Genomic DNA, 25334 nt, shown 5'->3' with positions numbered 1-25334 from the left:
TCTTCAATATGCTCCTTGCTTGCTGCTACGTTCTGTGCCCAATCTTTCTTCAATATGCTCCTTGCTTCTGCTATGTTCTGTGCCCGATCTTTCTTCAATATGCTCCTTGCTTGCTGCTACGTTCTGTGCCCAATCTTTCTTCAATATGCTCCTTGCTTCTGCTATGTTCTGTGCCCGATCTTTCTTCAATATGCTCCTTGCTTTCTGCTACGTTCTGTGCCCGAACTCTCTTCAATGTGCTCCTGGCTTGCTGCTACGTTCTGTGCCCGAACTCTCTTCAATGTGCCCCTGGCTTGCTGCTACGTTCTGTGCCCGAACTCTCTTCAATGTGCCCCTGGCTTGCTGCTACGTTCTGTGCCCGAACTCTCTTCAATGTGCCCCTGGCTTGCTGCTACGTTCTGTGCCCGAACTCTCTTCGATATATCCCTTGCTTGCTGCTATGTTCTGTGCCCGAACTCTCTTCAATGTGCCCCTGGCTTGCTGCTACGTTCTGTGCCCGAACTCTCTTCAATATATCCCTTGCTTGCTGCTACGTTCTGTGCCCGATCTTTCTTCAATATGCTCCTTGCTTCTGCTACGTTCTGTGCCCGATCTTTCTTCAATGTGCTCCTTGCTTCTGCTACGTTCTGTGCCCGATCTTTCTTCAATGTGCTCCTTGCTTGCTGCTACGTTCTGTGCCCGAACTCTCTTCAATATATCCCTTGCTTGCTGCTATGTTCTGTGCCCGATCTTTCTTCAATATGCTCCTTGCTTTCTGCTACGTTCTGTGCCCAAACTCTCTTCAATATGCCCCTTGCTGCTATGTTCTGTGCCTCATCTCTCTTCAATATATCCCTTGCTTGCTGCTACGTTCTGTGCCCAAACTCTCTTCAATATGCCCCTGGCTTGCTGCTACGTTCTGTTTCTGAACTCTCTTCAATATGCCCCTTGCTTGCTGCTACGTTCCGTACCTAAACTCTCTTCAATATGCCCCTGGCTTGCTGCTATGTTCTGTGCCCGAACTCTCTTCAATATATCCCTAGATAGATCTTGAAACAGTTGTGCACAGAGATCATTATGTTTACATGAATTCTGAAACTAATATTATGATTTTTTCCACATACTTCAAATGTGAAGTTATTGTACTGATTGACTATAATAATATTTGTGCAGTCAGAAGCAAGCCATTCCTCGACTTGAGAAACTGTGAGACAGACTTTCAGTGACACCGTGTACATTACTATAAACACTATACAAGTATTTTAATATTGCAGACTTGCAGTATTATAAGTGATACTTGTAGATACTTGTATTTAACACTTTTCATTAAGCGGGTACATTGAATAAACATAATTTTGAGTTTCAAATAACACTGATTTTGTTGTTGTCTTGGGTGACATCTGTGAAAAATATTCAGGTGCTCAGCCATGAAAATGTGCCATTCAGACACTATACTTTTAGACCCACACCGAAAAAAAATTTGAGGGAACATTGACTAAGCATTGCACCACTACAGTTCTTTTCATCCTGTACATATAAAGGACAATGATAGTTGAATCAGGGTTTTTTTGTAAATATTTGTGTCTTTGGCATGTCTGCTAGCATGGCATATATTCAAACAACTATAGTCCTTAGTGTGTCTGTAGAAGTGCATGCATTGGGAGGGACAATTATCCACTCAGTAGTTGGCAAAAATTGGAGAAAGGAGTATAAAGATCTATCCGTTTGAAGACTTTAATGTGCCATCACTCGGTGAATCCTCTGGGTTGGCGCAGGAGTTCCTGGCTTCCATGACAACCATGGACAGATCCAGGTAGTTTAGGGTCTGACTCACAAAGGGAGGCACACTCTGGACATGGTATTCCTCTTGGGGCAGTTGAGTAGTGATCTGAATTTAAGGGGCTTAGACATCATGCCCTTATCATGGTGAATCATTTTCCGCTATGGCTTGATTTTAGGGCTCCAATCCTTCTCCGCAGGGAGGCCGAACTGATTAAGTGGTTCTGTTCCAGAAGCTTAATGGATCCAGTGGGTTTTCAGAGGGTGCTTGGGGAAATACCAGATTTGCTTATACACAATTTGATAGAGTCCCTAGTTACGGCCTGGGATATGGCCGCAAAAGGGGCTCTGGAGGGATTGTGCCTTTGCGACCTCTCTATGACCCAAGAGATCTCTTGAGGAATACTAGATATGTTGTGGCTCCTGCCAGATATCTTAGGCAGCTGGAATCAGCAAACGACCAAAAAGCATTTGCTCTTATACGGTGCCATGCACTTCCATCCGCCGTTTTGTATGACAAGTATAAAAGAATACCATTCACTGAAAGACTTTGCCCTTAAGGCTCAGGAGAGGTGGAGACTGAGGGACACATGCTCCTGAGATGCTCCTTTTATACAGACATTAGGAAAAAAAACATATTTTGCCATTAATTGCAAGGTGCCCTGGCCACTCAGACACTACCTATTCCCAGTAGCTGCTTAAAGATGAACAGGTCATAATTACAGCACAGGTGGCCAGATTCTGTGCAGCAGCAGTGGGGATTCATCACAAATATGTGCCTTCATCATAGTGAGATATACATATTTTTTGTATAGTACAATGGGTCAATTTTGGTTGGTCAGCCAAAAGTCATGAATCCTGTAAGTCATTTGTCTCCAGCTGTCCAAGAACCTCAACACCTAGCATGTCTTTGTTGACTTGGGTGACGACCAATTTGGTGATGGTTATAACTTTGGATGGTCAACGAACTGCTGTAAACCAAGGACTACATTTATCACCCAAGGATCTGCTACTACGATCAAAGAGATTTTAAAATGTTTAGATTCTTTATTATATTGATGGTCTTTGACTGTAATAAAGGTTTTTACACCTCTACATTTACCACAAAAAAGGATTTACATGCATTTTTTACATTCCACCAAGCCTCCACTTATTATTTTATCCACCCATGACAAGATGGGATTGAGGGATAAAAAAAAATTACGTGCAAAACAACTACCCAAATTCTCAGGTCAATTTGACACAATATTATATTCTAAATTTTGAATGGGATCCCTGAACACCTTTTCCAATCTCAGACTAATTTGGACTTAAAAACATTAATATTAATATTATATTTAGCACCCTTCTAATTTTTTTCTTTTTGTATTTTTTATGTTATATTTTTAGATAAATCTGCAGATTTGGAGAAGAATCTACATAGGCCAATATCAAATTCATCAAAGCATAAACTGAGTAAGTTTTATATTTTGTTTTTTATAGAGAAATCCTCAACCTTCTGTCTAGTGATTCTATGAGAAAGGATTGATACAGAACCAAAAAAAATCCATAAGTTTATTTTTAGGTTATAAATGTTTCTTGATAATAAACATTGACAATAGTACTTTTTAAAAGTATTTTAAAAGTATAGATATAGTACTTTATTATTATATTATACTATATTATATTATTCAATATATTAGGTCTTTATAGGAAAACTTTATAGGAAAACTTAAAATGTAAAGAAAAACTTTTTGTGAGTGTGAGAAGTTGTTAATTGCTCACATTCGTGAGACTTTTTCTTTACATTTCAAGGAACTTCCCTACAAAGACAGGCCAAGGAGAAGTGCTGAAATTGCCAGACGCTGGTAAGATGTTTGGGCATAATTTGGGAGTGGCAGGTGAGGCAGGGGATGGGGAGAGGCGGGCCATGGGACACGCATATTACCAGCATTTGGCTTCTCTCTACCACTACTCTCGGCTGATCTTTGAAAACGCCAATCTAAAGAAAAACTTCTGAATGACCTGCCGTTGCATGGGAATATAATGTGAGTAATGAGCTCTCTCACAGTACCTCTTCTCTCTCTTCCTCTTGAGTGGCAGCCATGTTTCCGGAGACTAGCAGGCCAGATTTATTGAACCAGACAGCTGATATTTATTTGAAATTCAGTGCTGAACCCCGGCTCCTTTTCAGGGAAGGCGGGGCACTCAGCTTCATCCAAGCTGAGATTCAAGCAATGTTGCTGCTGCTCTTGTCTCTGCAGCCTATACAGGCCCAAACCAGACCCCTGAATGCCAAGCTCAGCTGCGGGCAGGTTATGGCTGGACTGGCTGAGCTGCGTCTGTTAGGGCTTCCCTCTACATAGCTGCCTGGTGTCTCACTGCCGGACATTTAGGAAGAGTAAGTGGGGCCTGCAGGAGGAAGGGAGTGCAGACAAGGGTCCTGCAAGACTCCCCTCTCCAAGAAGAGTCTGACTTAATTGCTGTCCCCTCTGGTGACTCCCATGGTGGAGAGGCTTCCCAGGCATGCTGGTGTGCACGCTAGTCAATCAGCGCTCAGGTGGGGTGCCCGCAGGAACATTGGAGTGGAGAAGAGCAGGATGAAAAGGTAGGCCTTCAATGACCGCCACCATAGAATGGGAAGCCTACTTGCAGAGCACCCACTGCCCTGGCTAGAGTTTGGAAGCCACAGAGCCGGAGTTTGGGAAAGAGAAAGACTTCTGCTGTTTTCCTTGCATGCAGCCAAAAGCAGAAGAAGCAGATGACTTCCTTCCTTCCCTCCTTCCTTCCCTCCTTCCTTCCTTCCTCCCTTCCTCCCTCCCTCCCTCCCTTTTTTCTTCCCTCCCTCCCTCCTTTCCTTACTTCCTTTTCCCCAAACTCTGGCTCTGCAACTTCCAAACCCCAGCCAGAGCAATGCCTGTTCTGCGAGTGCACTTCCCCCTATATGGTGATGCCTGGAATTGGAACTAAACAGATTCCAGTAAGATGTTCTGTATCTGGTGGTATTTTCAAACATGTTCTCCCCTGCAAGGAGGCAAGGCAGGGATTGATGTTCACCTCCTCTACCTCGCTCTCGCTCTCCCTCCCCCCCCTCTCAGGAATGCGATGAAGCTACCGTCAGTCCCAGGTAGGACGCACCTTTTGCTGCCTGCCCCACCTGACCCGCCATCTCTGAATTGTGCCCTACTGCAAGATGCACGTCCTACCTGAGCTTCATTGTGTTCCTCGGTTTTGTGCCCAGAGAAGCCCATTGTAAAAGAAAAATTCACATGAGTTTGATAAATTTGATTGACACGTCCCTCCTGCCAGAAATGAGTCTCTGTGTGACTCATCACGCCACAGCTGCTGCCTTGTGGTGCAGGACTCTGCAAGGCTTGTGCCGGTATATGCACGAATGGCAGCAGGATCCCAGCTGTGCTGCATGATGAAGCTCACGGCGGTCCTGCAGTTCATGCATGCAATGACAGAACAAGCCTTGCAGAGTCCTGCTCCATGAGGTGGTGGCAGTGGGCCAGCTGCTCGGCCAACACCAAGAACAGGAAGGGGAGATCGGGACAATGTGACATCCAATTCCACCCTCACTGCCTACTGCACCCCCAAAATAATAAGCTCCTATCCTGGATAATAAGGCCAAGTCTATATTTTGCGGTTCAAAAAAAAAAAGTCCCTGTCTTATATTCAGGGAAACACGGTGTATGTATGTAGGTATGCACACACACACACACACATCTTCATATTTTTGTACATTTTGTTTCTGGTAGTATTGCCTACAAACACACCCAATGTTCGGCGGTCCAAAAGAATACGTATTAAACCATTGGAATATTGGCGAGGAGAACGTGTTGCTTATAAGATGGACACTTTAGGTATGTAATTAAAGGCTTTGAATAAAGAAATTATTGTTTGTGACAAAACACTTTTTAAAAAAAAGTAATAATCTAAATGATGGGCATACACTTATTTTGAACCTAAGTGATTTGCTTCAGTCAAATGTTTACTGCATAAAAATTCAAGTTCTCTAAATTTTTGCTTAGGACATTCTTAAACTCATATATTTCTAAATTCCTATAATGCACAGATCCAACATTACCTGCATGGAGGAACTACTTGGTAAATATATGTATTTATACAGGTATACTAGATAATCAATCAGGCTGAGAGAGAATTATTGGATCAGGTCAAACAGCTGATTTTTAATGGCTAAAATTGGTTGAGAACTCATAGTCTCCTGGTTTCTATGTCTTACCTACTATACCAAACTGGTAAAATGTAGATTAGAAGGATTTGGATTATGTTTTATAATTTTAATACAAAAAGATAGGATCCAGTATTGTCTGAATAACAAATACCATGATGATACCTTTTGCTTAAAACACAAAGATTTCTAGTCCAGATTCTATTCCAATTAAAAAATAGAATTGTTTTCTTTTTAAATCACATTATGCAGGAATGTTGTAACAGAAAGTATATGTGGAGTACAGTGGTACCTCTACTTACAAACACCTCTACCTATGAACTTTTCGAGATACGAACCGTGTGTTCAAATTTTTTTTGCCTCTATTCACGAACCATTTCCTACTTATGAACCCTCATTTCTCTCTTGGCTGCTGCTGCTGCGAGCAGCGGCCAAAATGGAGCGTCCGAGGAGCTCTCCGCAGCTGCCCCACTTCACTGCCACTTTCCCCTCTCGTCCTCCACTCCCTGCAGATGCCTCATCCTGCTACCCAAATCCCCCCTCGCCTACCCCTTCCTTTGCCCCATCTCGCTGCCAAAATCCCCCCTCCAGATGCTTTCTTTACTGCCCCAAATCAAGGCAGTAAAGGAAGTGTTTGGAGGGGTGAATTTTGAAGCCATTTGGGGCAGCGAAGGAAACATCTGAAAGGGTGAATTTTGAAGAAATTTGGGGCAGCGAAAGAAGCGTCTGGAGGGGTGAATTTTGAAGCGATTTGGGGCAGCGGAGGAAGTGTCTGGAGAGGTGAATTTTGAAGTGATTTGGGGCAGCGAAGGAAGCGTCTGGAGGGGTGAATTCTGAAGCGATTTGGGGCAGCGAAGGAATTGTCTGGAGGCAATTTGGGGCAGATGCTTCCTTTGCTGCCCATCTCCAGTTTTTTGCCTTCGTTAGGACCTCCATTCCTCGCTTCTCCTCGCTGCCTGTTTCCACTCTGTTTGCCTTCACTTTGTCCGCCTACCCCTTTTTTGTTTTTTAGCCTTAAAGTTTTGAATTTTCTTAAAGTTTTGGATTTTCCTAATGGGTTTGCATGCATTGTTCGCTTTTACATTTTACATAGATTCCTATTGCTTCTACTTAAGAACCTGGTCACGGAACAAATTAAGTTTTTATACTGTAAGTATATACTTACAGTAGCACCCAAGTTTCTGTTGACATGGATAGCCTATATTTCCCTTTAATTTCTCTCTCCACAATGGAACTGTTTTATTTTAAGGAAATAATCTCATAAAATGTTAGTGACTACATTTGACCGTTTCATTATAAAATTATAGGTGAAAACAAAGTCATCATTTAGTTATGACGAATTTGCTATAGGTAACCCAGTTATTCCCCAATTCCACCCATCTTGAGTAAAAAAAATTATAATTGGTATTATATAGATCACAATTAATTTTTCTATTATTTCAGGATCCTTAGTAATTCGTGGAATAATATCACCTGAGCAAAGAGAAGACAGGAAACGTAAAGTGCACGTTCGTAAGAAATATGTTCCAGAGATCGGTATGGTCATCAGAACATTATGTTTATAGATCAGACAATTTTTCTAAATTATTAGTGGCCATTCCCAGCATTCCCACAGTTGTGTCTAATCTGGCAACCTGCTCACCCATAGTATGGTTGCAGCAACCTATGGACTCCTGATTAGCATAACATGTTCTCATCTGCTTTATAGCAGGCCTACTGTGTTCATACCACATTTGCTTCTGTCACAGCTTTCTGCATCCTGTAGTAGTCACTGCGATCTGCACCACTATGGTCCTTGCCTATCTCCCCCCCCCCTGCAGCAGCTTCTTTAACTTGCAGCACATATGCCCCCCATGAACTTTCCTCATTTGCATTCACCCTTGTGTGCCATCTCCCATCTCACAGCAGCTATTCCAAGCCGTTTTGTGCTCATGCTACATCTACCCCGCATATGCCCTCCTGCAACTGCAGCAGTCATCCCAAGCCTTCCACACTTGCCCCAAACCTGCCTGTCTTTCACCCTTCTGAAGTAGCTCCCCCAAAGTCCTATTATTATGCTTGTGCCTGCTAGCCTGTTTGTGAGCTGCCTGGGAGTTTCTGTCGTCTTCCTCACTGACTTTAGTCACTGAAAACTAGCACAAAATTGTAAGCAGATCCTTGGTTAATCAAATAGGGACTGCTGATATTTCTGTTGCTAAATGTGGTGGTCTCTGAATATCACACTTTCCCCTTCCAAACAGAATACTGGCCTGTATCCACCCATTTTATTTTGAAAAAAAATGTTTATAGAAATAAGATGATGCTTGAGAATAATACTTTGTTTCTCAGCCCATTATAAATTATTATTTTAAGTATGAAAAATTAAGTGAACATAGCTTGGCAGGTATCAAGAAAGAACATATTAGTGTAGAAATAGATTAATTGATATGCTTCATTTAAAAAACATGATTTATAAATATATTTATCTTTTAAAATTTTTGTTTAAATCTGAGCAAATTCTAGGCCTGTTACTTAATAGAAATATTTAATAAAAACTCAACATATTATTTGCTTAGTATTTAAGGAAAGATTTGTGTTTCAGACTTATAAATAACTTCTTGTCAACTTCCCCATTGACTTTGTTTTGTGGAAGCGGTAGGAAGTCACAAATCGTGGCTATGTGAGACCATCATTTAACAATCCAACCTCATTTAACAAACACAATGGGGATTGCTGAGATTGCTGTTGCTATGTGGTGTGGGCGGAAAAGTATAGTGTCTGAGTGGCACATTAGGTGAGTCCTTCATGACTGAGCGGCATAGAAGTCTAATTAACTAAACAAACAAACAAATAATTTTTCATGCCTGGGCGCCTGATTTTTTTTTCACAAATGTCACCCAAGACAACTTGTGTAATTATTTGGGGCTCGGGGCTGGAGCAGAATAAGGTCCCTTCTCACTATGTTATTCTCTGTACTGAAGGAGCGGGTCCAGCAGTCACGTGGGTTGCTCGCTGTCCAATCCGCATAGGATCGAGCCTTGTTTTTAAAAAGATTGCTGGATCCGCTCCTTCCCCAGAATTTGCTCGGTCCTCCTACCGGCAGGATGCATGGTGGCTCAGCTTCTCTCAAAAACACCTTCCCTCTTCATTCTCTCTCTCTCTCAGCAAATTCAACAGATAAGTAAAATCGCTTACCATTGACTTTCTTCTTTGAAGCTTGACTTTGCGCCAGCTCTACTGGGCTTGGTGCCAAAAGGGAGAAGCCGCAGTGCAGCTAAAGCCATGAGTTTTGCAATCGCCTTGCTCGCGTCGCTGCCGGATTGCATTTACAAGTAAATCTACTCAGCTGGGAGGTTATTATTGTGGCCCTTCTTTTTCCTCTGGCGGTGTGGGACACATAACAAGCTCTCTTGTTCGTCTCCTGGACTTTAGTCTTGCCCCATTCAAACTATTGGAGCATTTTCTTTGGCGCAAAGGCCCTCAGTGCCCAGTAATTTCGGCACTCGCAGCTCGCTCACGTGCAAGCCTCTTGGCGCCATAAAGTCCACCGCGTGGCCCGGAGTAGGCTGTGGGACCCTCAAGTTATTGCTCCCTGGCTAGGCCTCAAAACCAGCGTGCCTTGTTTTGTGTTTAAATAGTGAGGCTTGGCCCATCTGTACTCATTGGCACAAACTTTGGATTTGTCCAGATTGCCTTTGAGCTGCAGACGCTCCTTGGCCTAGGAGCATGGACCTCCTTCCTCTTGAGAATTTTTTTGCCTATTCATAGTAGCTTCTTCCCCTTTGACTCAGGCCTTGTTCCTGTAAGTTGTTCAGGTCATGGCTTCATTCCCAAGAGAGGCACTTCTTCTAAAGGTCCCCTGGACAGTAGGCCTACTGGTGATGAAATTGAAACCATCCCCCAAGCCTCCTCTTCCTCTGTAGCTCCTTCCATGGCTAGGATCACTAGAGCTGAAAAAAGGCGGGACATAGCTCTTCAAAAAATTCACGGCCGGCTAAACGTTTAAGAGTTCAGCCCCAAGTGCATGTTAGTCCTCCTGACCCTCCAGAGGCCTCTGATCTGTCTCCCTCAAGTGTCCCTGTGCTTTCCCTGGATGAACCAAACCTAAATAAACCCCAACCTAATTTATGGGGCTTAGGTCCAAGTGAGCCAGATATCATGATGGAAGATCCTCCCGAGCCAGATCCACCCCAGGTCTTAGGGTATCTTCTTTATTACCTACTCCTATTACTAACCTTTCTCCAGGGCTCCAAACTATGTATTCTGCTTTATCTCAAGCCATTGATGCCAAGCTGTCGGTCATCAATGCACCCTCTCAATCTCGTCCCCCTCCACGCCCCTAGGCCCGTGAGTTCCTTCTCAACCTACAGAGTCCCACAAGAACCAGACTCTGAGACCTACAAGATGAGAATGAAGAAGACGAGGATGCAGAAGACAGGGATGACCCTTTCCAAGGCCTTTCAGAGGATGAGGAATCCCAAAACAAGATTCCCTTGACCAGGGGAGACATGGTAGCAGTGTTCCAATATCTCAGGGGTTGCCACAAAGAAGAAGGAGTCACCCTATTCTCCAAAGCATCTGAAGATAGGACAAGAAGCAATGTGTGGAAACTAATCAAGGAGAGAAGCAACTTAGAACGAAGGAGAAAATTCCTGACAGAACAATGAATTAATCCGTGGAAGAACCTGCCAGCAGAAGTTGTGAATGCTCCAACACTAGAAGTTTTGGATACCCATTTGTCTGAAGTAGTGTAGAATTTCCTGCCCTAAGCAGGGCGTTGGGCTAGAAGACCTCCAAGGTCCCCTCCAACTCTGTTGTTATTATTATACAAGGCAGTTAGAAAATGTTTTAAATTTTAAAATATCTGTACAAGCCACAAAAGACATCTCTTTAGAGGAACATCTTCCCATCTTGTAGACAGTACTTTCAGAAACCGAGAATAACCGTAAACAACTTCTATGTCTAGTATCCACGTGCTTCAGTTCAGGAAACTGACTTGAACTATACTGTATACTTCCAGCACAGATCGGTTGGCATGCCTTGATTGTTAATGAATTATCTACTTTCAGTCTCTCTAGGACTTTCAGCTGACTTGCACCTTAAGGAGGTTGTTTTGATTTTTTTTTTGGTTGCAAAAGCAACATTCAGCAGCAATTCAGAGAATTAAAAAAACCACAATATTCAATTAGAAAAGGCTATACTTTTAAACATTTGTACAGAAATAAGTTGCTGAATTTTTTAAAAAAACTGAAAATATGACATCTGTAAAATGCATTTATTGGATTGGATTGGATTCTTTATTGGCCAAGTGTAATTGGACACACAAGGAATTTGTCTTGGTGCCCATGCTCTCTGTGTACATAAAAGAAAATATAGATTTGTCAGGAATCATGAGGTACAACTCAATGATTGTCATAGGGGTCAAATAAGCAATGAAGAAACAATCAATATTAATAAAAAATTTAGGATACAAGCAACAAGTTACAGTCACACAGTCCTAAATGGGAGGAAATGGGTGATAGGAATGATGAGAAAAAACTAGTAGAAATAGAAGTGCAGACTTAGTAAAAAGTTTGACAGTGTTGAGGGAATTATTTGTTTAGTAAAGTGATTTACAATAAAATTATTTACAGTAAAATTTATTTACAATAAAATTAGAAGGGAATTTGTCATTATCCTGCATAGAAACATTAAACATGACCAATTTGCTTTTACATGGCCTTGTAAATCCTCCACAAAAAACTTGCATCGCAGATAATCAGATGATAACTCTTCTAAGTATCAAAATGCCACTTAAATAGTTGAGATATTTCAAACTAGATTTTGCTCTCTCTGTTCCTTCCTACCTTTCTTTCTCTCTTCTCTCTCTCTCTCCCTCCCTCTTTCTTTCTCTTTCTTTTCTCTTTCTCTCTCCCTCTCCTCCCTTCCTCCTTCTTTCTCTCTCTCCCTCCTTCCCTTTTCCCCTCTCTCTTCCTCCCCATTTCTCTTCCCTCCCCCTCTTTCTTTCTCTCTCTCAAGGGCCCCAGTGCTTCCGCTGCTCCATCTCCCGCTGAGCACCTCCTAGAGCGAACTAAAGCATGGGAGTGATGAGAACTGGCATTGTGCTTCCCCCCCCCCCCTTTAAAACCCTGGCTGACAATGGATGGGTCTTCTGTGGGTGGTTGGCAGGTGGTTCTGGAAGACTGTTGATCTTACTTCCCTCTCTCAAATCCTGCCGGATGTGGCTCTGGGGCTGGGCTGGGATGACTGGCAGGTCTCACCCACAGTCCAGTGCCTGCCTGCCTTCTGCGTCCCCTCAAGTCTGTTTACCTCTCTCTCTCTCTCCCCCCTCTCTCTTGTCTTCTCTCTCTATCTTGACTTCTCTGTCTTGGTGGGGATGGTGGGCGGGGGCTCCCTGAACCTCTTCCTTCCTGGGCCACGTGGGAGCTGCACCTCCAGAAGGTGTGGCGCCCCCGCCAACTAGCCAAGGAGAGAGAACAGCCCCGGGTGGGCGGAATAGCACTCGGCTCTTGCGCAGGGTTGCTGGGTGCGCCAGCACACACGCACGCACCTTAGGGGGAACAGTGCCTGTAACTGTCTGCCTTTCAGCCTAATCCTCTATTTTTTATTGTTTTGCAGAGAATGTGCAACCTTTTTTTCATCCAGCAGTTATTTTTGATAAAGTATCTAATCAACACATTCTTCTAGGTGAGTGATATGACATAGTTTTAAAAATGCTTTGATAAATATAAAGAACACATAATATGATACACATATAATGATGTATGGTTAACTTTGTAAAATATATGAAATTCAAGAAGTTATATACTGTATTAAGTTACAAGATACATTTTAAAATTGGTTGATTCATAAAATAAGTGCTCTATATATTAATATCTAGGGCATTTTTTAATTAAATATTAATTGGAAAGTCTTCATTTTCCCCCTGCATAAGTTCTGAGTTGACAGCTAGTCACTATATGATCCAGTGTTTATCCCCTGGCTTCATCAGCACATGTATTGATCATTTCCAATACTACTGTAGCACTTTTCTTGAAGGCGTACCAATCTGGGCTTTGGAGATTGTCTCCCAGCTAAAAAAATAAAAATATTTACTTTTAATTGATCTTGTAGATCAATATAAATAAGCCAAATGGCTTAACCAAATAACACATTTTAAATAACAGCTGTCAAGTAAAAAAAAATCTATAGGAGTGTTGATATTTTTAAAAGTCCCAAAATTGGGTGTATGTATTCAGTTACTTGTTGTTATTATGTACTGTTTTTTATTATTGTTGTGAGCCGCCCCGAGTTTGCGGAGAGGGGCGGCATATAAATCCAATAAATCTAATCTAATCTAATCTACTCTGTGACGCATCTTTATCAAGCTCTGTGGTAGACAGTTTTATCTAAAATTGGTGGACTACTGGACACAAGGTAACACCATTCCGGTTTTCCCAGTTCCGGTCTGACAGTGTAAGAGGGAGGAGAAGAACGTCCGTAACTAGTAAAGACGGTTTCACTAAATTGTGATTAAGCAAGGTTTCATCTGGTACTTGTGTACCAGTGTGCCAGATAGAACTCCTCTTTCTGTTGATGCCCAAATTCTATCCAAAAGTGTAAGGGAAACTCGACAATGCAGTCCCTCTTCATGGACTTCAGTGAGTTCCGAGTACAGAAGATGGCGGCTATAGGGGAAGATGTTACCTAGTGAATGGTAAACATTGAACAACATTGTATCTGACCAGCCCTACCCAACCTTGGAGACATCTGGTGAGAGAGGCTGGCTCCAGGAGAGGGATAGCCAGAGCACCAGTGCTGTCATGATGAGACCGAGGGTGTCGGTGGGAATTGTATGCCAGCTGCCGTGGGCGAGACTGAGGGCATCAGCTGGTGAGAAGGACCAATGCCGAGGAGGTGGAGAGCAGCAATTGGAAGAAAGCGGACAGAGACCGGGGCTGCTGGAGCAGGATGTAATGGAGTAAATGGAGCCTGGGTGTTGACCGGCGAGAGCAGCTTATGCCGTGGGAACAGTTAGAGAATTTGCTGAGAGATAACACTGAAGACGGGATCCCCAAACAGCTCGCAGAGTGGTTTCCTTTGATTAGAGCAGGAGATGCTAGCGAGTGAGAGTGGCCAACACTAAGGACTGCAAAGGACAAAGTTAAGAGTCAGCCAGAAACGCTGTGACGAACAGAATTGAAATGCAGCTAACACTGAGGACACTGAGGATGTAATTCTGGGGACAGCTGCTTCTCCCTCACTTTGCACTGAGAGCATTGAGAGCCTTGGTGAAGTTTTAAAACTGGGGTGGTGGTTGTTGTTTTGGGGTAATGTATTCATTGCAGCTTTCCCCATTACTAATTTTAAGACCTAAGAAGGGGAGGAGATAGGATCCAATGGAAAAGAGAACAATTGGAGGGCACATACCAATTTCTTTAGCCCTGCTGAAGAACTGAGACTGTAATCCTTTTAATACTTTGAGTGGACTGTGCAATATTCTAATAGCTTAACAAGCACTGTTTTAACATCTGTCTTAACACCTGTTAACCTTGTTTTAATTATCTTAACTATCTGTGATTTTAACTTTATAATGTTTTAGTGGGGAGGGGGGTAAATGGAGAGGCTGTATTATGGATGAATGGATGAGTGGGGTATGTTTGAGGGATGAATACACATTTTTATTATTGCTGCTTTTAATTAAATTAAGGGGGGTTAATTTTTAGCCAAGGATGAGTGAATATGAATGGATGGAGAGGATGTTTGGGACAAGTGAGGTAAATGGAAGGACCAGTTTTTCTGGCACACTAGAGGCAGGGGGAGTGGGAGAGCCTATCTCTGGGGTGGCAGAGGGCCGGAATATTCTCATCATGCTAGGGAGATGCAGATATGGTGGGAGACATGGGATAGACCACTCTCGGGGAACAAGAGCTCACTGTACAAAATCCAGACCCTGGGCTCAGACTATTGCTACTTAATGCCAAGTCGGTTGTAAATAAAGCTCCCCTCATTCAGGATTTACTCCTTGATAAGGCAGCTGACCTGTCACGCATGACTGAGACTTGGCTGGGTCCAGAAGGAGGAGTTCCTCTATCTGAAATATGCCCAGCTATGTTTCAGGTGTGGCACTAGCCACGACCCCAGGAAAGGGGGGAGGAGTGGCTATTATAACCAAGAAGACCATCAGCCTACGCAGGCTCACTGCTCCTGAGATAGCGGATTGTAAGTCCCTCTTTGTGAAGTTGGATCTAGGGGTTCAGGTGGGCCTGTTGCTCACGTACCTGCCTCCCAGCAGTGTCTCAAGAGCCTTGCCTGCACTATTTGAGGAGGTAGCTGGGCTGGTAGTGGAGTTCCCCAGATTTATTGTCTGGGGGGACCTAAATCTACCATTACTCAGTGAATCCTCTGGGTTGGTGGAGTTCATGGCCTCCATGGCAACCATGGATGTGACCCAAGTAATTCAGGGTCCGACTCACAAGGAGGGTGGCACACTCCCGATATGGTATTCCTCTCGGAGCAGTTGAGTAATGATCTGAAATTAAGTGGCTTAGATATCTTGCCTTTGTCATGGTCAGATCATTTTCTGCTACGGCTGGATTTTAAGGCTCCAATCCTTTCCTGCAAGGAGGTGGAACCAATTAGGTGGTTCCACCCCAGGTGCCTGATGGACCTAGAGGGCTTTCAGAGGGCACTTGGGGTTTTACCGGATTCGCTTGTACTCAGTTCGGCAGAATCCCTTGCAGCTGCCTGGAATATGGCAACGGTGGGGACTGTAGACTGAATTGCGCCTTTGCTACCTCTCTGGGGCAGTAGACCCTGGGGATCTCCTTGGTTCACTGAGGAACTCTGGGGGATGAAACGCCAGAAGAGAAGCATTGGAGGAAAAGTACATCTGAATCTGATCGAGCACTTGTAAGAGCTCATATGGAGACTTACAAAGTGGCGCTCAGGGTGACAAGATGCACGTACCATGTTGCCTCGTTTGCATCTGCGGAATCCCGCCCAGCTTAACTGGGGGGGGGGGGGGCGAACCCTTGGTTAGTGCTGAGGATTTTCTGATAAAGTTGCCCACATCCAGACAGACCTTGACTCCAATTAAAATGCAGTGTCGGCTGACAATGTGTCAGTCAAGATGACAGACTCGTCTTAATCCTGTTGTTTGGGAGGACTTTGACCTGGCAATGCCTGATGAAGTGGACAAGGCTATGGAAGCTGTGAACTCCACCACCTGTTTGTTGGATCCATGTCCCTTTTGTCTGATTTTGGCCAGCAGGGAGGTGACATGGAGCTGAGGCCAGGAGATTGTCAATGCTTCTTTGAGGGAAGGATCCTTTCCAGCTCCTTTAAGAAGCCTTCCCTGGACCCAGCTGTATTTAAGAACTATAATCCTGTCTTCAATCTTCCCTTTGTTGGAAAGGTTGTTGAGAAGGTAGTGTCACTCCAGCTCCAAGAGTCCTTGGATGAAGCCGATTATCTGGGCCCACAACAGTCAGGATTCAGGTCCAGCTACAGCACGGAAACAGCTTTGGTCGCACTAATGGATGACCTCTGGCAGGCCTGGGATGGGAGTCATTCCTCTATCCTGGTGCTTCTTGACCTTGGCGGCTTTCAATATCAACCATGGTATCCTTCTGCGCCAGCTGTAGGGGTTAGGAGTGGGAAGCACTGTTTTATGGTAGCTCACCTCCTACCTCTCCGGTCGGTTACAATTAGTGTTAGCAGGGAATCAGATGTCGACTCCTAGGTCCCTCTCTTGTGGGGTTACTCCAGGGTAAGTCCTCTCCTCCCTGCTGTTTCATATCTACATGAAACCGCTGGGTGATATCATCTGAGGGCATGGGGTAAGTTATCATCAGTAGGCTGATGATACTCAGCATACATTTCCACCCCATGTCCACTCAGTGAAGCAGTGTAAGTAATGCGCCGCTGTCTGGAGGCTGTGAGGGTCTGGATGGGCATCAACAGGCTCAGACTCAACCCCAACAAGACGGAGTGGCTGTGGGTTCTGCCTCCCAAGAACAGATCCATCTGCCCGTCCATCACTCGGGGGAGGGGGGTGTTGATCCCCTCAGAGAGAGTTCACAACTTGGGCATCCTCCTTAATCCACAGCTGACTTTTGAACATTATCTTTCGGCTGTGGCGAGGAGGGCATTTGCCCAAGTTCACCTGGTGCACCAGTTGCAGTCCTATCTGGACAGGGAGTCCTTAATCACAGTCGTTCATGCCCTTATCACCTTGAGGTTCGACTACTGCAATGCTCTCTACATGCGGCTACCTTTGAAGAGTGTTCAGAAACTGCAAATAGATTAGATTAGATTTATTGGATTTATATGCCGCCCCTCTCCGCAAACTCGGGGCGGCTCACAACAAGGTAAAAACAATACATAATAACAAATCCAATACCCACCAATCCAATTACAATTTAAGCTAAAAAATTCATAAAAATCAACCCCAGAATATAAAAAAAGAAGCACACAATCAATCTAACACCAAAACAACATGGGCAAGGGGGAGATCTTTCAGTTCCCCCATGCCTGACGGCAGAGGTGGGTTTTAAGAAGTTTGCGAAAGGCAAGGAGGGTGGGGGCAATCCTAATCTCAGGGGGGAGCTGGTTCCAGAGGGTCGGAGCCGCCTCAGAGAAGGCTCTTCCCCTGGGTCCCGCCAGACGGCATTGTTTAGTCGATGGGACCCGGAGAAGGCCAACTCTGGGACCGAACCGGTTGCTGGGATTCGTGCCGCAGAAGGCGGTCCCGGAGATATTCTGGTCCGGTGCCATGAAGGGCTTTATAGGTCATAACCAACACTTTGAATTGTGACCGGAAACTGATCGGCAACCAATGCAGACTGCGGAGTGTTGGAGTGATATGGGCATATTTAGAGAAGCCCATAATTGCTCTCGCAGCTGCATTCTGCACGATCTGAAGTTTCCGAACACTTTTCAAAGGTAGCCCCATGTAGAGAGCGTTACAGTAGTCAAGCCTCGAGGTGATGAGGGCATGAGTGACCGTGAGCAGTGACTCCCGGTCCAAATAGGGCCGCAACTGGCGCACCAGGCGAACCTGGGCAAACGCCGCCCTCGCCACAGCTGAAAGATGTTTCACTAATGTGAGCTGTGTGTCAAGGAGGACGCCCAAGTTGCGGACCCTCTCTGAGGGGGTCATTAATTCCCCCCCTAGGGTAATGGATGGACAGATAGAATTGTCCTTGGGAGGCAAGACCCACAGCCACTCCGTCTTGTCTGGATTGAGTTTGAGTTTGTTGACACCCATCCAGGCCCCAACAGCCTCCAGGCACCGGCACATCACTTCCACTGCTTTGTTGACTGGACATGGGGTGGAGATGTATAACTGGGTATCATCGGCGTATTGATGATACCTCACCCCATGTCCTTGGATGATCTCGCCCAGCGGTTTCATGTAGATATTAAATAGCAGGGGGGAGAGGACCGACCCCTGAGGCACACCACAAGGGAGAGACCTCGAGGTCGACCTCTGACCCCCCACTAACACCGACTGCGACCGACCGGAGAGGTAGGAGGAGAACCACTGGAGAACAGTGCCTCCCACTCCCAACCCCTCCAGCCGGTGCAGAAGGATACCATGGTCGATGGTATCGAAAGCCACTGAGAGGTCAAGGAGCACCAGGACAGAGGACAAGCCCCTGTCCCGGGCCCGCCAGAGATCATCCATCAACACGACCAAAGCAGTTTCCGTGCTGTAGCCGGGCCTGAATCCAGACTGTTGAGGACCTAGATAATCGGCTTCTTCCAAGGACCGCTGGAGTTGAAGAGCCACCACCTTCTCAACAACCTTCCCCATAAAGGGAAGGTTGGAGACTGGACGGTAGTTATTAAGCACGGCTGGGTCCAGGGAAGGCTTCTTGAGGAGGGGGCGCACAAGTGCCTCCTTATAAAGGGCCGGAAAGGACCCCCTCCCCAAGGAGGCGTTGACAATCTCCTGGACCCAGCTCCGTGTCACCTCCCGACTGGCGGAAACCAGCCAAGAGGGACACGGATCCAGTAAACAGGTGGCGGAACTCACAGCTCCAATGGCCTTGTCCACTTCATCAGGTGACACTAAGTCAAACTCCTCCCAGACAGATGGACAAAGACGTTTAGCCCCAGTCACCTCGACTGACTAGTGCAAAATGCAGCCGCATGAGCGGTCATGGGCCTTCCAAGGCACACCCATATTTCTCCAGCACTCCGGACCGTACTGGCTGCTGATTGGTTTCTGGACGCAATTCAGAGAGGGTTGTTTATGACCTATAAAGCCCTACATAGCTTTGGACAAGATTACTTGCAGGATCGCTTCCTGATGCATGAGTTTCAGCGACTGGGTAGGTCCGATATAGTCGGCCTTCTCCAGGTTCCAACAACTAGACAATATTGCTTGGCGAGGTCTAGGGGAAGAGCCTTCTCTATGGGGGCTCCGGCCCTCTGGAACCAGCTCCCACCAGAGATTTGTACTGCCCCCACCCTCCTCATCTTCCACAAGAGTCTAAAACTCATGTATGCTACCAAGTTTGGGGCCACTAGACCTAAAGCCCTCTGGCTAACAAATGTAATGTATGCCTGTTGTTTCAATGGGAATAAGTGAGTTTTTATGTTACTGAGGTTTTTAGATCAATGAATGAATGAATTGGATTTAGGATATTTATATTGTTTCCTTGATATGTTGTAAGCTGCCCCAACTCCTTGAGTGGAGTGGCATATAAATAAAATAAATAAAATAAATCAAATTGAGCAAACTGGACTTTTAGAAGGCCATTTAATCATCAACCATTGCCAGTTCTCTGATATCTAACCCAAATATATCGTTAATAAAAATTGTATGTCATTTTTTTTTACTTAAAAGTGTGTTTTACTCAATCAAAACACACTTAGGGTAAATTTGGTCAAGTGGTTAAAGGCTAGAAAAGCAGGAGTCCCTGGCATCAAATCCTGCCTTGGCCATGAAAGCCAGCTGGATAACCTTGGGTCAGTCATTCACTCAGCTCAACTTAACTCACTTCACAGAGTTATTGCGGAGGAAATAGAGGAGGAAAGTGTTTTGGGTATGATCACAGCAAATGACTAATGTCATTTGTTAATTTTGTGTTCTGTAAAAATAATCCTGATTCCCATCCTCTTCTTATTGCCCTGTTCCCATTCAGCAAGGGGTGAAACTGGTTGTATACTAACATATCTGGTTGAAAGGCTGTCATGACCTGAATTATAGCCAACTTCAATAACCGATAAAGTTGTCTTGATCCTCAGTGCAGGCCATTCTTTTGATATCATTACAACATCTGAGAGAAGATTTGGCTTATTCTTTTTATATTATTAGAGTATGTGTGAGAAGATTTGGGCCATTCTGGTAGAGATAATGGTATTCACATCAACTATGCTGAAATATGTTTTCTCTATATATGCATCTTTACAAGCTCAACTTTTATCCATACTTCACATATTAACTCCATTTTCTCAGCCTACTACCCAAGCAACCCTCCCCTCCTGCAAATACCTTGCAAGCGAATTCACCCATCATTTTGCCATGAACCACCCCGCTTCTGACTGAAGGCAAAGCTAAAGCAGGAAAAAGCTGCAACTGTGGCTCGTTGGCCTTGAGCATGCACTTATTTCGGAGATCAAAAGAAAATAAGACTTGGTCTTATTTTCAGGTAAACACAGTACAGTGGTACCTCTACTTACGAACTTAATTCGTTTCGTTACCAAGTTCTTAAATAGAAAAGTTTGTAAGAAGCAATTTTTCCCAATGTAAAAGCAAATAATGCATGCGATTGGGGAAACCACAGGGAGGGTGGAGGCCCTGTTTCCTCCCAGGAGATTCCTAGAGAGGCCCCACGGAGGCTTCTCCTGCCTTTTCCGGCCCTGTTTCCTCCCAGGAGATTCCTAGAGAGGCCCCACGGAGGCTTCTCCTGCCTTTTCCGGCCCTGTTTCCTCCCAGGAGATTCCTAGAAAGGCTCCATCGAGGCCTCTCTCTGCCTTTTCTGATTACAATTTCGGAGGCTCGGGTTTGTAAGTGGAAAATGGCAAAAAAATAAAAGAACACCCAGTTCTTATCTAGAAAAGTTTGTAAGAAGAGGCATTCTTAAGTAGAGGTACCACTGTATAAATGTATCCTCTTGAATTGCCTTCTTATTTACTTTGGCACAAAGTTCTACTTGTCTTTCTCATACCAAATCTACTGCCAACTTGTCTTTTAAGTCAAAATTTTGTGCAGTTATTATTACACTCAAAAATGATACAAATGCTACAGAATGTAATTTTCCACACAGAAGAGCAAAGCAGAAACTTAACCCATTTTTATGTAAAAAGTATTCTCAACTTTGCATATATTCTACAGTTTTGATATTGCCTGGGACACAAAATGTGCTTATGGCTTCTTTATCTTTTAAGAAAATGTAAACAAATTCTTGCCTATGAATGACAATGCAAGGATAAATATTATCTAATATTTTGTTCTATTAATATTTTTTTCTGATTTCATAACAGAATGTGTACATAATGGTAGTTCACCCGCTTCTTGCATTAGTAATGAAATATTGTCCATTTATAAATACTTGAGTACACCTTCCTTTGCTTCTGGAAAAATAATATTAAACCCATTAAAAGAAAAGGGATTTCAGTATTCCCACACAGACACATTGGTAAGTATTGTATTGCTTTTCTTTCTAACTTGTATTCACAAGATTAATACTTAATATTAAATTATATTTTAGCCAATTTTAATTCTTCCTCATAGAGCAGGAATTAATTATTTTTCTTCCAATCTTATATTAACATAGAAACATAGAAGTACTAACACTTGTTTCTTCCTACTACTGTAGGCTAATAATTTTGATCCTTCATGTAGACACAGCAGAATTATATCTTCTTAATTTGTCTAGTGTCTTTATGTATGAATATGCTTTCTTTCTTCCATTTAGGAGGGATGTTCTAAACAGAATCTCAAGTAAAATAATAGACGTGTTTATTGTGTATTGATAGAATGCACAGTTTGGGCTGAAAATAACTTTCATGATATAGACTTACTGTGTTCAGCTATTATTTTAGCTTAATTTTATGCATAAAATATGTATAAAAGTTTTTCTGAATATGAGATTATAAATATATATAAGGTACAGTATGTATACATTTTAACAAATAATAGTTAACATTGGAAATTTTGTCCTGTTGATATTAACAATTGATAATTAAAATGCTTTGGAAAAAAACGTAATTTTCACATTTATCAGCATGTAATATAAATTGTAACTTCTGAAATAACTTATCTCAGCCAAACTCACCTTGCAGGTTTGTTGTAGGAAAAATAGGAGGAAGAATGTTTGTTGGCTATGTTCACCTTGAGTTATTTGTAACAATAATAAAGGCAAGTTACAAATAATTTTTTTAAAAATGTTGAGATGTGCAGAAAAAGAGCAACAAAGATGATTAGAGGACTGGAGGCTAAAACGTAAACGACTGCAGAAGTGATATATTTAATGAAAGAAGGATTAGGGTGAAGCTTGTATTTCCTCATCTGGGGTGGGGGCTGATATAACATATTCAAACTTGGAGGGACTGCTGGAAGAAAGGGGAAGATCTGGAGATCTTGAAGCAACTCGCAATTGCCTTGAAGGAATAGGAGAAACCCCTCAATTTCGACAAGGAAAAACCAGCCATTCTTGCTGGCTTTAGCAGTGAGAGCCATATAGAAGGAAGACGAAAAGTGAAGAAAAAGCTACCTGAAAAAGAGGGAAAATTGAAAATCTGAAAGAGCAAGAGGGTTCAAGCTCAGAACTGACTTACGTGGCAAGTGAAAAGGAAATTGAAACCAAAAGCTGCAGAACTGGAAGAGTCACAGCAATAGTGACTGCAAAAAAAAAAAAGATTGATGGCAGGACTTAAAGGCTTCAAGAGGGAAAGATGGAATAAACAATGAAAATTTAAAGGATTTAAAGGATTACAATACTTTTTTTCTTGTCTTGATCTTTCTTCTGGGCAGGGAGATCAGGAGTAACGAGAAACTGGATGTTCGTAATATACAAATAGTTTGAAACATGATGGCCGTTATTAACTGGCCAGGAAGAAACTTTTAAGAGATTGAGAAATGGAAAAACAGCAAGAGATTTATCATTTGGAAACTTGAAAGTAAGATACTGAGATCCATAAAATAAAATAAAATTTTAGGAGAAGGGAGGAAAATAAGAGATCTCTAAGCTGGCGAGGAGAAGAAGAGCTACTAGTGGAAATCAGAGAGTAAGATCGGCTGCGTATATTATAAACTTGAGGATTGATTGTTATCTATTGAAAGAATTCTTGAATCTAATTAATTAACTATATCAGGAAACCTTCCCCTCTTCAAGAAATATTCCAACGTCAATGCCTCAAATAGCATCTGAGAAATAAATCAAGTTCCAGTCCAATTCTCTCACTCAATTCTCTCACTTGATTTATTAACAGAGCCATGTTGGTCACACCATCATCATTCCCACCCAGGTTAAGGTTCATCCTACATCCCCACACCCACAAGTTCATTATGAGAACCAGTCCGAGGGACGGGATTTCACCAACTTCCTCTTTTGTTCAGTTGATGCAGAACAAAAGATCACCTTGGCTCGAATAAAGGAATTTGTTGTAGCTAGTAACTTTCCCTCTCACTCACTATCCCTCCCAATTCCCCTAATGCTATACTACTGTGGCAGGCCAAAGTCTCAAAATACACATGATGGCTTCAGCCTGACAGGTGCCTCCCCCCTTAGCAAAGAACCACCTCCTGAAACAATATAATAAAACATAGGGGTTAGTATCATTCTTAGACCCTCCCCCCCCCCCAGGGGTACACTTTGATTTGATCAGGTAATTTTTGTGGAACTTCTTAATTAACCTATCAGCCTTGACATCCCGACTCATAACCCAGGTAGCCTCCAACAGAGGGTACCGCTTCCAATTTACTGCAATTTACCCCAGAAAATGTGGAAATCCAAAATCATTTCACTTCATAGTGGGTTTCCCCCTGTATCACTACAGGGGGAGGGGGCAACTGTGCATGTGGCCTGATGTTGGATCCGATCACTGGCTTAAGCAGGCTGCAGTGAAATACAGAATGGATTCTCCCTAGGATTCTAGGCAATGCAAGCTGCACCGTGACCGGGTTGATTACTTTCACAATTGGGAAAGGGCCTAGAAATTTGGAACCTAGCTTTTTGCTAGGCAGCTTTAGCCGAATGTATTTGGTTGACAAGAAAACTTTATCTCCTACTTTAAAGGGGGGTTGGAGAGACTGGTGTTTGTCTGCTTGATTCTTGTAGGCTTGTGCTGCTTCTGTCAGCACCTTCTTGATGTCCTCCCATCCTCTCCTCAGTTTCTCCATCCACTAAGCCAGGGGTGGGCAATTAATTTTGACATTGGGCCGCATGAGAAATTGGGATGGTTTTAGAGGGCCGGACTAATATAATTAACTCAGTTCTACCCAATACTACTGTATTGTTTGAATTATGTTGAGAGAAAAACTCCCCTCCTCAAAAGTACTCCCCTCCATTTCATTCTTCCTCCTTCCCTCCATTTTTCCTTCCTTCCTTCCCTCCTCCCTCCCTCCATTTCTCCTTCTTTCCTTCCTCCCTCCCTCCTTCCATTTCTCCTTCCTTCCTCCCTCCCTCCATTTCTCCTTCCTTCCTCCCTCCCTCCATTTCTCCTCCCTCCATTTCTCCTTTCCTTCCTTCCTCCCTCCATTTTTCCTCCCTCCCTTCCTCCCTCCCTTCCTTCCTTCTCCGGATGGAGAGAAGCTTCTGTCTCTGATTTTCTCTGCCTTTTATTTCTGCTTTTGGGCAGTCCTTTACTTCTCTTTCAAAATATTCCTTTCATCTGCCTCTTTTCAACTGACCTACATTGTCAGTTGAGAAAACATAGTGGAGGTTTTGCCTGAAAGTAGCTTTGGATTCCTCTTCCACCTCCCCCCCCCTTTTCCCCTGAGAGGTGGGGTAGGGGGTTTGCTTTAAGTTTTTTGGAAAGGCCAATGAAACCAATGAACAATAAAAAAATGAACATTTATTGGACTTTTGCAAAAGGTCATGGAAAGAGAATTTCTCCTCCCTCCCTCCCTTTCTCCCTCCCTTTCTCCTTTCTTTCCTTCCTCTCCACTTCTCTTTCCCTTTTCTTTCTTTCTCTCTCTCTTTTCCCTCTCTCACAAAATCTTCTGCGCCCCGTCATGCGCCTCGGTGGGGATGGGGGTGGGAGAGGCTCTGCCGCGAATGCCCAAAGAAGGTTAAGTCAACTTATGGGAAAGTTGGAGAGGCGAGGTAAGAGCTCCAGTGTAAGCAATGCCGTCAGCCGAGCAACAGGCACGCCACGACCACTGCTTTTTTCCCAGGGCGCCACTTCTGCGTGAAAGTGGCGAGGACGTCTGACTCCATTGCACAGTGTTTGAAAATGCTACTTGGCATTTGGTTTTTGCATGCAT

At 43.7% G+C, this 25334-nt stretch overlaps 1 protein-coding gene across 7 annotated transcripts in view; it reads left to right on the top strand.

Moving 5' to 3' along the window:
- CENPC (centromere protein C) overlaps positions 1–25334 on the top strand; it is an 83260-nt gene that overhangs the window by 27995 nt on the left and 29931 nt on the right. For 4 of the 7 annotated variants that reach the window (XM_070726978.1, XM_070726979.1, XM_070726977.1 and 1 more), the window contains 5 exons: positions 3148–3213; positions 5499–5603; positions 7376–7468; positions 12530–12598; positions 21389–21543. In XM_070726978.1, coding sequence (XP_070583079.1) covers positions 3148–3213; positions 5499–5603; positions 7376–7468; positions 12530–12598; positions 21389–21543 — 488 coding nt within the window. Of the gene's footprint in view, positions 1–3147; positions 3214–5498; positions 5604–7375; positions 7469–12529; positions 12599–21388; positions 21544–21822; positions 21900–22189; positions 22691–24706; positions 24790–25334 lie in introns of those variants that run through there. The other 3 variants (XM_070726981.1, XM_070726980.1, XM_070726982.1) reach the window with 3 other exon arrangements.

Source organism: Erythrolamprus reginae, chromosome Z (assembly GCF_031021105.1).
Source record: "Erythrolamprus reginae isolate rEryReg1 chromosome Z, rEryReg1.hap1, whole genome shotgun sequence".
NCBI lineage: Eukaryota > Metazoa > Chordata > Lepidosauria > Squamata > Dipsadidae > Erythrolamprus > Erythrolamprus reginae.
This window is presented reverse-complemented; position numbering and strand designations above follow the sequence as displayed.